This window comes from Olea europaea, chromosome 2, assembly GCF_002742605.1.
Source record: "Olea europaea var. sylvestris chromosome 2, O_europaea_v1, whole genome shotgun sequence".
Classification (NCBI taxonomy): domain Eukaryota; kingdom Viridiplantae; phylum Streptophyta; class Magnoliopsida; order Lamiales; family Oleaceae; genus Olea; species Olea europaea.
Window position 1 is genome coordinate 6481791 of NC_036238.1, and position 16428 is coordinate 6498218.

A 16428-nucleotide genomic window follows, 5' to 3' on the forward strand; every position below is an offset into this window, starting at 1 on the left:
CAACTAGCATTATTAAAGGAGAAAATCTCACTCAACCTCTAGAAAAATAAGAATGTCATTTAAAACGCCACAATTAAGTAAGATCCTAGATTTTAAGAAATTTATTTCTCAATATTTACTATCAAAATTTTTGAGCCGGAGTTTTCCTTATGTAACAATTAAAAACACTTACTTCATAAATTTAATTTACCAACATAAACTATGTCACAAAATATTGTAATAAAAATTTAAAAAACAAATATTATCAACGAAATAGTCTATAGGTAACAAAATAATATTATAGATTAACAACCATGTTTTCTTCGGTGACAAATTTTTTTTTTTTTTAAATTTACTTAATGTATCTATAAAACTTCAGTCTTCTAATAAAATTATAAAACAAATTAAAGATTATTTTCAAAGGATTTTATTAGAATTGAATGATGGTTAAAAAATGATTTAATATATAATATGGAATTTTCAGTTTGTAATATTAAAAATTATTATTTTCATAAATATCTTTTATCGAAGAAAATTTTGTCTATAAATAAAGTAATAAAAAATATAAAAATCAAATACGTTGTCAGAAAATTTAATTGATAATGAATAACATTCAAAATAATAACTTATCCGACTTAAGGATTATAAATAAAAGATATCATAAGTTACCTATGTAACTCCATCACTAATTAATAAAAATTATATAAAGTAAAGAATAAACTTATGTTGATGACACCAACAACTTCTTCGTTGACGATCGACGATTGAAGCACGTCGTGAATAGTTCTGCTTTATATGCATATAATTTGGTGATTACAATAAGAATGAAAGAATGTAAAGAAGCTAAGTCATCTACAAGTCAGATATCTAATATTGTGTCAAAGGGAATTCATGAGAAGGTGCCATCTTTGATCAGGATCTAGTAGCTTGTTCAAGTTTACACTAACATTACTTGTACACTTAACTCTTGTTTGCTAATTATTTTTTCTCCGTATCAAAGTTTACATTTATTTCGTTATGCTCTTTAGATGCTTTATGACTGTATTTTATTGATAACATTATATGTAAATTTATCTCATTGCATTAAGTTTGTTTTGCCGATCTAATCTAATGTACATCAATCTTTAACGTCAAAGGTTTATACTTAAAACCTTAATTTTATTTTATTTTTTGTTCATTAAGTTGATGAAATCTTTTATCAGATATCAAGAGGTGAACAATGTACCAGGGTTAAATTATTTTTTTATTTTGGTTACAGAGAGACAGGGAAAAGTTGGTTAGAAGTGAAACAATTGCCAACATAATGTCAAATGTTGCAAGTATGCTTCTTTTTGCAGCTAAAGTTTATGCATCTATCAGTAGTGGTTCGTTGGCCATTGTTGCGTCGACATTAGACTCGCTTCTCGATCTACTATCTGGTTTTATCCTGTGGTTTACTGCTTTTTCCATGCAGACGCCAAATCCTTATCGATATCCTATTGGAAAGAAACGTATGCAGCCTCTGGTTAGTGCCTCTTAAGTCATTGATTCAAAAATAATCAGATTGCGCATTTTGACAATCATGCTACTTAGTACTTACCTTTTCCTTTCATTATTCCTTAAAATAGGCTGTGAGAATTTATTTTCATTTCTTTCAATGTATCGATAGTAGTGTCTAATTGGTAAGGAATATGATTTGCTTTTGTTTCTCAGATTATATCTGCTATGACCTACACTACAGTTTTCAGTGCATCTGAATCTTCAGGGCATTAAACCATACCATTCTCTTATTCTTTTAACAAATTCATTCCTAAGACACGCAATTGAATTTTCTTCACAAAGAAGAAATGCTCAAGCTTATGCTTTCCAAATAAATAGTGTTACTCAAATCAAGTCCTTCACCGGTCCATTTAAAATGGGACAAGTAATTATTTCTACTTGCAGCTTTGCCCTTCTTCATGTGATCTTGCATTAACCCTTTTAGTTGTTTCTTAATCCATATTTGAAGATGTTTTCCAGTGTTATGAGTTGATTGACAAGGGAAAGTGGAGGGATCATGACTGTATTTTGTAAACCTCTGTTAAACGATTGAATGTTCAAATGGCTGTTTGTTTCTTTGACTTTGTTGTATATCTTATTTTATTTTATTCTTGAATGGTATGATTTTCGAAGTAGTGCATTCTTTTATATCTGTTTGGTGTTTTTGTAACTCTTGTCACATAATTTAGGGTTCATAATATTTATAGCAAGACTTGTGACCCCTGTTACCTGAAAATGACAAAAACACAATTGTGCCCTAAATGACCACCAAACCTAGCACGTCTTCTTTTAAAGGAACATTAAACTCAACAACTTGTAGAGGGGAGAAGAAAATAAATGAACATTAAGAGAATCAGAAAGCAAGCAGAAGGTGAACTGTTTCGGTTGGCCAACAAGTTTCAGGCCTCTTTGATGTTCCTCCTGTCCTCCACGGGAATGGATTGTCATCTGGCTTAACTTGCTTTCCTTTCAATTTGGTTGTGCAAGATTCACGGTGGAGAATATTACAAGTAGACACTGGATTATTGCAGTTTGATGTGTAACAGTAAATCAATTTTTGCAACTCTTTAGGAGGTTTTATGGTTGCATAGTTTGACCAAAACGTACATAATTTTGGGATAATGGATACTATGTCTTGAGCAAATGCAATTGTGGAACTCCTCGAACATCTGACATAAAGTCCCTGGAGATGCATTTAGGCTGGACAAAGGATATGTTACAGTCATGTAAGCATTTAATGGGTGGGAGTAAACATTAATTCCTGCAGTAGGGAATCCTTGTTTTCGCTTCTGTCGTGGCAACTTTAGGTCTACAGATTACACTGGAATTCCTGCACACATTAGTTTCTGATGTAAGTGATCCCTACCTGAATCAACATGGTACTTAGAGAGTTGAGAAAGTGTTCCATGCTTTGGTTGCTTGGAGCTGATTTTTTATTCTTTAAATATTGACTCTTCATTTCTTGCTTCTCTATACATTTTAACAAAAGAGCTTGTGCAGGATGACGAATTCAATTTGACAAAGGAGCAAGAGCAATGGATCATTGGCATTATGCTTTCAGTGACTCTGGTAAAACTATTTCTGTTAGTCTATTGCCGCACGTTTGCAAATGAGATTGTCAAGGCATATGCCCAAAATCAATTTTTTTTTTTTTTTTTTTTTTTGTCATCTACAAGTCAGATATCTAATATTGTGTCAAAGGGAATTCATGAGAAGGTGCCATCTTTGATCAGGATCTAGTAGCTTGTTCAAGTTTACACTAACATTACTTGTACACTTAACTCTTGTTTGCTAATTATTTTTTCTCCGTATCAAAGTTTACATTTATTTCGTTATGCTCTTTAGATGCTTTATGACTATACTTTATTGATAACATTATATGTAAATTTATCTCATTGCATTAAGTTTGTTTTGCCGATCTAATCTAATGTACATCAATCTTTAACGCTAGATACACTAACATTACTTTAAAAAATTACACTGTCCGTGCATTACACGGGCATACGACTAGTAAGAACATAAAATCCCAACGAAATGGATTGAACATTCAAGAAATCTATCAATGCTACTTACAACAAGTTTTGTATTTAGCAAATCAAATTTCAGCAAATATTATACAGTTATTTTGTTAATTTTTTTTATTTGATATAAAGGTGCCACATTATTTTTGTTCTTTCAATATTTTTCTTTCTTATTTCCTTCTATGAACTTTTAGCATGATTAAAAAATTATTATTATTTTTTCGAAGTGAATTTTATTTTAATGAAAGCGTTAAAAAATCATACAAATTCTATAATAATCTACAAGAGTTTTAAAATGAAAGTCTACAAAAAAAAAATAATAATAAAAAAAACTTCAATTAATTCCATAAAATATATAGAAATTTACGAATTTCACAAAAGTCCATCAATTAATTTTTTTATTTTTTTGTTTTTTTATATAAAAGTTCCAATAGAATATATCTCCTACATATTAAAAAAATTATTTTGTCAAAGCCTCAAAATCTTGGAGTAAATGTAAGACAAATTTTGAGATTTTGTATCTATACTTTCTACTTAAAAACTTTTAATTGCACACTTAAAATTCTAAATACTCTTTATTGAATACGTTTTAAGAAGTCTTAAAAATTCCCTAAATTTTTTTAAATCTTTAAAAGTATTTAAAAGTCTTAACTCTTTGACGTTAGAGTATTTTATAAAACAAGCCCACATTTTTCCAACCTCGAAAACACTCAAAATCTGCTTATTTTCATAACATTACTCTTCACAAGTAAGAAAAATAAACCACAACGCTGAATCAAGAAGCCTTTATAGCACAAATTTTTTTCCTCAATTTTCCTCCTTTTTTTCGCTTATAATTGCAATTACAACGAAATATTAAAAAGCTTGCCTTTAGCCCTGTTTGGCCCTTATTTTTTGAAATAAAAATGAGTGAAATAATATTTTTTAAATAATGAGTGCGCTCATATATAGATTATTAAGAGAAGATGCGGAAGCTAAAATTTCATGAGAAGAAGCTGTTGAAGAGAGTTAATTTCTTGGAATGGAAGAGAGAAGGCGGCCACCGAGAAGCGTTTGTCATGCATCGTTACCATATAACAGCCAGAGACGACTACAAGAAGTAACTCTATCATTCCTTTTTCATTTGGGTCACAAAAATTAGTTCGATATTGGTGAAATTTTGAATTTTTTGAGTATTTTAATTGATAATGACATTGTTTAATTACTTGCAATACTTTTAGGTATTCGACTCTGTGCAGAATGGTGCAGAAGTTAGTGAACGTGCTAAAACAGATGGATAGCAGAGACCCTTTTCGGACTGAGATGACTGATGCCCTCCTTGAGAAGCTGTGAGTTTTCTCCTTCCAGTTCAATTCTGATATTTATTTCCTTATCGAGGAGATTCGTAGCTACATTGCTGTACAATTGTGAAACAGTCTTTGTCTTTGGTTTCGTAGTTCTATAATTAGTTGTCTGGAATAAAGAAGAAAAAAGTAGGAAATCCAGCTTTATAGTGAACTTGCCCGGTTACTTAATTGGTTCAAAGCATAAGGCCAATTTATAGGGATATTTAAGTAGTTGTGTATGGTTTTCAGATGCTGTAATCTATCCTTGTTTGTATTGGGAGAGTGGAGGATTGAGCAATTTGAGTTTTGTGAACTCTGCTTAATGGGCAGTGGTAAGAGCAATCTGAATGCAGTTTCTTGGTTTTGGTCTTTGCTTTTTACAAGGTTAAGATTAGGTATTGAACTTTGTGGGACAGGCAATTTTAATTTGGTCTGAACTTCTTTCCTTAAAGTAGCTGTTAAGCATATGGTCGAATACATTTTATTAGTAATTCTTGAATTATTCAAAATCTTATGCAACATGCATGTTCTCGAATTTGATTGCTAATTCTAATTTTACCTGTGTTTGGATCCAAGAATATGGGATTTCATAACTGGAAATTGCTACAAGGGGGAACACAGGGGTCCTTGGATTGGTATATGTACTATAGACACGGGCAGGGCTGTGCCAAGCTGTGCCAGCCAAATATTATTAAAACAGTCCTTCAAGACTTACAAGAAATCCCATATGTTTTCATCTATGCAGGTACAACATGGGCTTGATACCATCTCGTAAAAGTTTGGCTTTATGTGATCGTCTATCGGTATCATCATTTTGTAGGTAAGTGTGGCGTTGCAATCCAATCTCATTGTTTAAATCTCAAGTCTGCCCAAGTTATGAGTTGTTTACAAGATAAATGATCTTAGAGATGATTAAGAGTTGCAATTCTAGATTAACAATAATATTCAACTTAAAATCTTCATATTTGAGTGTAGTTATAGATATCCAATATCCTACAGTGTTTGGAGTGTAATATGCTATTTTGCATGTTTGGTATTTGACCATTGAAGAAGAAAACTAAGCCTATGTTTGGTTCCTCATTCAAGCCACTTTTTATCTTCACATTTTGAGGATCCACGAGCACTACAAGTATCCATCACTCATTTTTATCTATTTATAATTTAAATTGCTTAAGAAAATTTATTTATATTGTATAGACCTATGTGTTACCTAACATGCACTTAGCTCTAAATCTTATATAAATCAGGAATGTAAATTCATTCAATGTCTTTATGATTCACGCCTTCTTGTGGTGTATTTCTGTTTCTCTTAGGCGGCGGTTGGCCACTGTCCTGGTATGTCTGAAGATGGCCGAACACCTGACAGAAGCAGTAACGTATATTGAGCAGGGACATATTCGTGTAGGACCCGACACGGTTACTGACCCGGCGTTCCTTGTCACGAGAAATATGGAAGACTTTATTACATGGGTTGATACATCCAAGATAAAGAGAAGGGTCTTGGAATACTACAATAAGGTGGACGACTATGACGTAATGAACTGAGGTCTCGGAGAGTCATCCTTCCTGAAGCTGCTGTTGAATCTCGATAATTCAAGGTAGGACAATCTTTGTCGGATAAGTGAGAGTGTGGGGATTGTGGCCCTGTAAAATTTTTGGGTACTTCTGATCTTATACAATCGCTCCTTTACATGTTACTTGATTATGTTCTCAAAATGAACTTCTGTTTCTTTTCGTTCTTGATGATATCAACTATTGTAAGAATATTTATAGTACCAATTTGAGACGTGGTGATTGATCAAATGATTCAGACAATGTTTCTTCCTTTTTTATTATGTCCCTGTTTGGTGAGAATTAAAATAAAATCTTTAGTAAGTTTTGATAAAATTGATGAAATGTGTAATTGAAAAGTTACGAGTCCCATAAAATAATGATTAAAATTAATTATTTATTTTGACTTATATCGAAATCTAAATTTTAGTTTCTACTAAATTTTGAACTTTTAAAATGCAAAATGGAAGAGCTTGTTAAAGTCGCCATTTCCACCTTTAGATATTTTGCAGTGATTGTCTTAATTCAGAGCTGGAATGGAATTATGGCCGATGCCGTCTGCTTTTCATCTGGCTGTACGTATTGTTAACCCATGAAAATGAGAGACATGGAGAAAGATTTTCAAGGAGTCTTGAATTCTAGTATAACAAAATTGAAAAAAAATAAAATTACACTAATCAATTTCACTCTCTTAAGGTCATCGCCTTTTCATCTTAATTAATTAGCACACTGAATCTGTTGTTACGTAAGAAATAAGACAAATCCCTACAATTACCTGGTACAAGAACTGAGGCTGGGACCTTAACTTGATCGTATCAGAAGAGATAAGTAGGCTATGGAAGAAATCATATACACGACAACTTGGTATAAAACCGATGTGGGCATGCTCAAATTCCTTTCACCTTACTCCTTTTTTCAAAACTTCTTGTAAATGCCATTTGCAGTTCTTACGCCGCGAGACTCCCAGAAATGGTACAGCAATTTAAGAAAAGCCAGAAACCACTTTTTCCGACCATAAAATGAAATTCTTAAGCAGAGTTTACTAGTCATAAAATGCCAGAAGCTGCTTCACATGATTTTGCCATGCTGCGACATTTTCTCCATCGACAGTAACCCAATCAACAACGGTTGGGGCTGGCTGTTCCCACCATTCATCAAGCTACAAATAAATGCCACAGAAATATTGGAAAGTAAGACAAACAGTAATTATTATCTAAACAAGCAATTCCTTCACGTTTTTGCTACCTTTGGGAGAATTGATGTAAAACACAAACAAATTGAAATTAGGACACTCGGATATCGTTTCATTAAGCAAAAATTCAAACAATACAACAGTCTGACTTGAACATGAAATATGGGACATCAATCACCTAGAAAGCACAACCATATTTTTGGATATGCATATTTATTGGTTTGCTTCTCATGAACCTGGCTTCATTCATGCTGAGCATAATAAGATTTTTGAGTATCAAGTTACAACGAGCATGTCATTTGAAATGTTATATCAATAAGAAGAAATATGCTTGTCTAGAGATTGAGATGTAGAAACAGAAATGATTATCTTTTAGTGCCACAATCTGGGCTTCTTGGTTCCTGCATGGTGCGCTAAGTTCACAAAAAAGGAACTTCTTTCTATCGCTGAGGTCATTAGTTGTCCTACGGAGTCACATTTTTGGTTCAACGGTATTGATGTCATGTCTAACATAATAATGATAAATCAAGAAAATTTAATAACGTAGAAGTTCACATAGACTTTGAACTAAATCGTATGTATGAACATAAGCTATAGAATTTGCGTGGAAGTTCAGTACATGAAGGGAAAAGGAGAGAAGCTGAAAAGAAAAAGGAACAATGGTTAAAACAGTTGATGACACATGGGGATGAAGTTTCGACAACGAGCCAACATGAATTCTAATACTTTCCTTAACTAAATCATCATTCTATTAGGATTTTTGCAATACTAAAGACAAAAGGAGAAAGAAAATCTCATCCAAGGATAAGTCCCAAGTTAGTCGGCAATTGCACAAGCAGATCAAATCATAAAATTTGAAATTGAGAGTATGACGAAGTCGGTACTTAATCCACCAAAAATTTACAAAATATATATATCGATGACTACAGAAAAATGGAAAATAACTTGGAAAGTATTGAAGGGTACTCACCAAGCCTCTTGACATATTTGCAGTCTTCAAGGAATTTTTGAGCATTTACAACTGCATTCTTTAATTCTGGTATCCTTTTCTCTGTAACAACTTTTTCTTGTTCAGTGGCCAAATTTAGGCAATAATTGGTTGTTCTGCAAGATAGAGTCAACGTAAATCAGTAAAGTCATCTTCAGTGGCCAAATTTAGGCAATAATTGGTTGTTCTGCAAGATAGAGTCAACGTAAATCAGTAAAGTCATCTATCTTTGTCCCAAAAGAAAAGACCAAATGTTCTGGTTATCCAATTACAGAAGCGACCCCATAGGCTTTCGCGTCTCTCTAAAATTGCAGTCCTGGTAAAATCTTTGTTTATTTAATCACCAATGACTCTCAAGCACACTAATTTTCTATAATATAAATCGAAATAGAAAATGGAATGCCTGTTATTTAATAGTATAACATGACTTGTATGGTCGTGTCATTTTAATCTTAATGCTTATGTTAGTGCTTCCTACTCATAATTCACTAGATGGTGATAAATAAGAAAACACAAACAACATTGAAAGGGAAAAAATTTTAAACTAAACAATGTTAAATCTCGGCCCCAAACAGTACATTTGAGTTTTCTCAGGCCCTCCCATTCTGCCCAAATAAATGTCCATTCATCAATAGCATGAGAAGCATGAGAGTTAACGTGGGTTAGATATACCTATCGTACTCTTGCCATGCACAATGAACATGATTCAACAATGAATGACCACTCTCAACAAGATACCTTCGTACATGAACCAAATTAATTGCCTTGGCCAAGTCTTCCAATACACAAGCCTCGGAACATCGAAGCTTTAAACAGAATTCAATGGATTCTAGGACTAATGCTAAACCAGCATCCAAGCCATTCAAACCTATGAAAAAACTATAAATTAGTTCAAACAGAATTCAATGGATTCTAGGACTAATGCTAAACCAGCATCCAAGCCATTCAAACCTATGGAAAAACTATAAATTAGTTCAAACATATTATGCCCATATTTGGTTCAGTTAGAAAAATAGATTAAAATCTAAGTCAAAATTAACAATTAATTTTAAACACACATTTTATGGGACTCGCCACTTTTCAACCACACATTCCACCAACTGTTATTAAAATCTACTAAAAATTTGATTTTAACTTAAACCAAATATGGGCTTTATCAGATATTTATACTGGTCAGAGGTAATCTTGTATGAAGAAAATATCATGCAACCAACCCCTTCCACATCCATAAAGAAGCAACAAGAATAACTACCTAGTATTTGGTAACGAAGTCAAGGAATGTAGTTGAAATCTAATCTCACGAACCGTAGCCTATTCATATTTAGAATTGTGGCCAACTCACAATATACTTCGAGTTTTTCCATTATCAAGTTCTAGTTCTGCTTATATCACAGGAACTTTAAGAATAAATTCTTATCCGAACTTCTAATTACTTATTTGTGGCTGGAAGAGGTTGAGATGAAAAATTATACAAATTGATGCCAAAATTCTTGGAAAGACTCTTGATGCCAAAAGCTTGACAAAAAAAGGGACTATCACATACAAAAGACTTAATTATCAAAATTTTGATTAAATACTTTGCACAAATCCACAGTGGAAAGTGATTTAATCCAAGTCCAATAGTAAACTATCCAGGAAACCATGCATGAGAGATTCTAAGGATGGGACAAATTCTCACCAGCAGGATACTGCAGGGCAGCAGAAATACGGCATATAGAAGGTACTGCAGAAGGATCTCTTCCACCAGCTATTGCCGTTAACACTGCAGCATTCCTTTCAACAGTAGCAATTGCTTCAGGTCCTGTAGATCCATTAGCACCCATTGCCTCCAAGAGTGCCTGATCAGAAAGTAAAGGGTTCATAAGAGAATTGGATGATACAAATATCATGATTGTGTGAACAGGTGTTTTCTTATTGCTCGATGGGTTTCTTTCGTCTTTTAAGGTTTGAGGTAGAAAATTGTTAAAGATCGAGGCTAACTTATAGCTCGATAGATGTATCTAAGTAAGAGTATGTGACTTGTGAAAGAACTATTTATGAAATGTAAGCTGTGTATTAGGGACCCAAGATCATCCTGCAGAAGAAGACCCATTCCAGAAATTTTATTTTTTGCCGCAGTGGTTGGGGGGTGGGGCAATATCAATAATAAGTTTTCCAGTAAGTAAAAGTGACACAATTGAGTCTAGCATTCTGATTTGCAAATAAGTCAAGAAAGGAACTCTGTCTTGATCAGATAACAAATATTACAGGAAATATTTAGCTCTTGTTTGCCTAAGCTTTAAGTGCTTATAAGCACTGGATTCCAAGGATGTGTGGTTAAAATGTAAAAGTTGTGGATTCTACAAAATGTATGAATAAAAATAGTGTTTGACCACCTTATAAGAATTATAAGCTTTGCCAAACATGCACTCAGTCATACATTACATAATTTGCACTTGCATACCTGAGGGGTTGATGGAAGCATATAAAGGCTATTATCAGGAGTTTGATAGAAAGCTGAAACTTCATTATCAATGAGATCTTTTGCACCATTTGATAAGTCCACAACAACATTGCATGCTGGAATTATGGTGCTTGATGCATACTCCCTTGCAGCTAATGGCTGCTGAATCCAGAAAGCAGCAGCATCCTACAGTAGCCAGGGAAAATTAACAAACCTATAGTTTAATAAACTATTAAGACAGATGAATGTACAAACAAAACTTCAACACATCCTAACAGCATATGGAAACTACGGCAGCCATATTTTGAACCCTCATAAATGGAGATTATATGAGCTTTGTAGCGCTTTCTTAAACCACTTGGTGAGATGGTTACCAGTATGCTCACTCCATCTCATGTTGTTTAACACACTAACTTTCTCTTGATGTCACATGAAATATGTCACGGCAGAGGAAAGGAAACATGTTTATAGTTACACATATTTCAAATTGACTGTTCAAAGCTAACAATACAAATAAGAAAAAAATGGTAGCCATGCATTCCAGCTCAATTGAAAATCTGTACAATGAGTGGAGTATAAAAAGTCTGAATCCTTGATTCACACATTGAAATTCTTGAAAATGGCAAACCAATTTGAGGAATTCATGTTGAAAGAGTGCATTTTATTATTTTGTTTGTTCTTTGACTTATCGTTCTCTTGATTTTGACTATTTTCTACAAAGTGGTGAAGAAATGTTCGTTTCAAATGAGAGAAAGAAGTGAGAATTCTCATTTCAGTACAGAAGTGATTTTTTCAGCACATCTGACCGTTACTGAGGCTTTTGATTTGAGATTTGAAATTATGGATTAAATTTTTACCTAAAATAATTAAAGCAAATTTATTACAGGAAAACTACCAACTATTATTGTTTTCTGGAAGTAACTTAAAGCAGTCCTGTCATAGCTACAGATAGAAATGGGGAGAGTAAGTGGATTTTTTTCTTGTAAAAAAAGTATGTGTGGGTGGGGGGCTACCATGTTTACTCTAAGTAAGGCATTGTAGATTGTTTCCAGTTCAGATCTGCGGGCATCAAACTCTTCAATTTTTTTCCACTTCTTTCTCAAAGAGTTTTCCGCTTCCTTCGTCTCAGCACACGATTTATTTAAGCGCTGTACTTCAGACATCAATAAGTTCAAGCCGGCCCGCAACCTAGCTGCTTCTCTTTCCATGGCCCAAACCTGTAACTGCAAAGGAGAGAGGCAGATGTTTAATGTCAATAGCAGCGAAGAGTTTAAGTTTGAGCTTACAGAAAGTCCAATTGCTACCCAAAAACCTGAACAAAGGAAAGGCTGTATAAAACACGAAAAGTTTTCATAAAGTAAATGATCAATGAAAGACATATGCTATACTTCTTACTTTTTTCAATGGAAGAGCAGCGGGACATAGGTATGTCCGTAAAATCTCCCTCTCACCACCAGAATCCCGATATAAAATGAAAAGTCTCAATACATATGCACAACCATGTCTTTGGCTGTAAAATAGTACTTAAAAACACACACACACACAATTGTATTTATGCAAAAAGCTAAACAATAACAGCCTTGCTCCAACTGTATTCTTTTCGTTTCCCTATTTTTTATTTATTCAACCAGTGACCTTAGGAGTTAGGACTTCACAACCCATCAACTACCAGCACAGGATGCTAATCATTTGACAGTTTTTATTGCCCACAGAGGACGCATGGAGAGGTAGATATGATGAGTTCCCCATTTGTTAGAAATACCTCGAAATGCTGTTTTGATACTTACCTCTTTCTATACCGATGCCACATTTCGGCTTTTATGCTTTCTCTTCAGTCCACATCCAAATTTTAAGATATGTTTTGGCCTATTATCAATATGTGTAAGTACAAATTTCAAAGCTGGATCCAAGATCAAACATTCAGTTGTAACCTTTGTAGCACAGATACTTGAAATACGATAGCATGTTTGTGTCTAACACATGCCAATACCGACACTCTTTTGGACATTCTATCATAATCATTTTTCCTTTTTTACTAGAAATATTATATGTTTTCAACTCAAAGTTATTAGTAAATAACTAATACTCATATTTAAATGATTTCAACAAGAAAAGTCAATAACAAGTATAAAACTAAATTTATACTATATAAATGAAGTCTGTCAATACATTTTTGAAAAATCGCAAGTCGGCTGATCTGATACACGTGTCTGTGTCCATGTCCGTACATTATAGGTTCTAATCCAACATAAAACAAAACTATGCCTAACCTTCTAGTCTTATTTTTTCTTCCAAAAGAAATATTACCTCTAACGTATTAGAGAATCAAGCAAATACTTTTAAGTGATATAAAGGTAATCCTTAATTATTGTATCATATTACTGACATTTTGCACCTCAGAATATACACATGGTGGCTGGTCTTAGCCCATAATGAGTTTTGGTCAGGATAATTGAGTCACTTAACATATGAATCTTAAGTTTGAAAACTTTCTGACAGAAGTGCAAGTTAAAGCAACTGTCAGCTTGATCTAGGAAGTGCGGGGACCACTCTTTTTTTACATGAATGCAGAGGAGGACGGCAAGGCAACAATGTGATATGATCTTGATTGATAATAAAGATGATTTGTTATGTCCTACTCAAAGCTAGTTTATGCACCATAAGCTGAATCCAGAAAAGGTATCTAAACCTGATAAAATACAACTCTGATTTCACAATAAGAAGAACCATCAAGTGAAGCAAGGCATTTATCGATTGATCATTGAAACTCAAATAACATAGCTTATGTATACCCCCAAAAAAAAGAATAAATATTACCTCTAGTTGTCTGAGGCTGCCCATACTCTGTGATGTTCCTGCAGCTATAAGTGAGCGTGTGGAATCTGCACCACCAGTTCCATGGAGACATTTCAAAAGTAGTTGACTCATGTTTCTAGGTTCAGCAGCTTTGTTGAGTGCATCTTCAGTGGCCAAAAATTGCTGAACATGTGCTTCCTGTAGGAAATAAAATATATGACATACAATTGAAAAATAAACTAGTAGTTGATATATAAAGAGGCCACTAGATAGAGGACTACCTGTCTTTCTAAAAGTTGATTTTCACTCCCTCTTGAAGGAGCATTGCCTCTAATCTTCCCATTTCCATAAAGCTGATGGTATAATGGAGCTTATATCGGGAGATGAAGCCTCAGTTATTGTGTTATTGTCATACTTGTACCTACATCAGACAAAGACATTTTACAAATAACATGAAAAAAATAGCGTAGAAACAGTGAAGGCACCAAAATATATATATATATATATAAATATATATATATATATATATAGAGTCATACATACATCAAGGCAACACTTCATGACTGGAAAAAAGTCTCAGAAAATACATTAGTGTTATGAGATGGAGTTTGTAGAATTTGAAAACAAGAACTTGAGTGTGGTGCCACCAGCACCAATCTTTATCCACCATTCTATTAGATCTAGCACAACATCTACCAAAAGTACAATTACACAAATTTTTTGTTACCAGATTAGGCTATTCCAATTTTGGTGTGTCTCCTCTTCTAAAACGTTCTACAGTGATAGCATCGTTCTAGTGAATAAAAGATTTAGGCATAAGACATGTCTGCATGTTGTGCCATCCTTCCGTTAATTTTTCGCCAATTAGTGTTAGCTCCACTAGTTGACATACATTGTAAATTTCTTATTTTATTAATTTTGGTACAACTACATGTCCATCTTAGCATCTTCATTTTCAACAGCATTGGTCTCGTAGACATTGTGAACATGAGCATATATATGACAATGAACAATTGAAAATTAAGAAAAGAAAGGGTGCAAAGAAGAGAAGAATTGAGGGCAAAGGAAATGAATTTTTATTCATATATTCAAGGGTTGTGAATTATATCGGATAACCCCTTTATTTATAGAGCAAGAAACTGAAAGAATATAAAATAAACAAACTTCTAATAAATTAGAACTTTGTTGAAATATTAAAACTAATAAAATCTAAAATAAACACGCTTTTAATAAAACTCTATTTTAAAATCCTAATTATACTTTATCTCCATCTCCATCACATTGTCTTTCAGCAACCCCACAATCAATATTATATAGCATAGTTGTCTCATAGCCATGTAGAACTTGCTTTTTAACTTGCTATCTTCGGATTACCCAATTCTGTAGCATTTCTCCATAGTGTTTTAACCACTGTTATTCTACGCGTAGATCGTGCTGAGGTCTTTGTTTCTTACTATAAATCAAAGAAAAATACTTAAAACAGTCGTTCTTGGCGACAATATACCTTCTATTGCCACTCCATTACCATAATTTTTTCTACTACAATTAAAGGGCATTCTATGTATTCCCGTGACTTCCATCTAAATTCTATTCATGTTAAACCTCTAAATTCTAAGGTGTTTCTGTTGGAAAAAAATTCCAACTTTGGGGCCACACATGTACATTTATTAGAATGTGTGGTGCTATTTTAAAGTAAATATAGTCGATAAAGTGATCCATTGGATTTAATTTTGGACTAATGGGTATTAAATTTTATGGGATTAAAGTGTAGAGACCAGAAGGTGTTATTTTGAATTGATGAGGGGCCGATTTGAAATAACTTAAAGTTAATAACTGCCAATAGCAGTTATTTTAAAAGTGGTTATGGTCCCCAATTTGAACGTGATTTTCTTTGGAAAAATATCTCTGCATCCCCATCAACAGAGACTTTGAAGAAAACCAAAAGGAAGGAGAATCACGTATCAATTGGAAGATCAAAACCCAATTAAAGCAGTAAGATTCATGGATCAAGGTATGTTTCCGCACTTTTTGTTGTCTCTTTGATTTCAACATGGAATTTATGAATATGGTTCTTTTCAAATTTATGCAACAAGTGGTATCAGAGCTTTCCATTGTTGAAATCTTTGAGAAATTGAAATAATTTAGTATTTTTTTTTGGGTTATTGTTATGGATCTTCCATGATGTTATGTAAGATTTAAATTTCTGCAAGTTTTTTTTTTTTTTTTTTTAAGATTTTCAAATTCAACTATTTGGATTCATTATTGTTGAATTTGAGAATTGTTTAGCATATAATTTATGGTTATAGATCTAGATCCAGTAAAAGGTTTTGGAATATAAAGTTTTGAAATTCCATTTTTCTGGTTTTGGTTTTAAAAAAAAAAAAAAAAAAAAAATTTTTACTGGATCTAGCCGCCGACGGTGTCGCTGCCGGCGCTGGCTGCTGCTGCGTTTCGTAGCAGCGGCACGCTGCTACAAAACACAGCAACGTGCAGGCAGCAGCCCGGGCGTTGCTGCAATGGTGCCTGCCATCGCCGGCATGGCCGGCGCCGGCGTAAATGTGTGAGAGAGAGAGAGAGAGAGAGAGATGCCTTACAGTCGGGTGGATTTTGGGGGC

The 16428-nt window shown here is 33.5% G+C and overlaps 2 protein-coding genes and 1 pseudogene across 2 annotated transcripts; 2 read left to right on the forward strand and 1 right to left on the reverse strand.

The window, feature by feature from the left end:
• The first annotated feature begins 1156 nt into the window (after window positions 1–1156).
• On the forward strand, window positions 1157–3237 carry LOC111371703 (metal tolerance protein 11-like). The gene is made up of 3 exons (XM_022993834.1): window positions 1157–1483; window positions 2768–2848; window positions 2998–3237. Exons 1-3 carry the CDS (start codon window positions 1283–1285, stop codon window positions 3235–3237), a joined length of 522 nt encoding a protein of 173 aa, XP_022849602.1. The 5' UTR covers window positions 1157–1282.
• A 1217-nt stretch (window positions 3238–4454) lies between these two features.
• LOC111409929 (U3 small nucleolar ribonucleoprotein protein IMP3-like) lies at window positions 4455–6658 on the forward strand. The gene is made up of 4 exons (XM_023040054.1): window positions 4455–4617; window positions 4739–4846; window positions 5589–5663; window positions 6157–6658. Exons 1-4 carry the CDS (start codon window positions 4484–4486, stop codon window positions 6386–6388), a joined length of 549 nt encoding a protein of 182 aa, XP_022895822.1. The 5' UTR covers window positions 4455–4483; the 3' UTR covers window positions 6389–6658.
• Window positions 6659–7009: 351 nt separating this feature from the next.
• The window catches only part of LOC111409936, an 18809-nt pseudogene continuing 9390 nt past the window's right edge, over window positions 7010–16428 (reverse strand).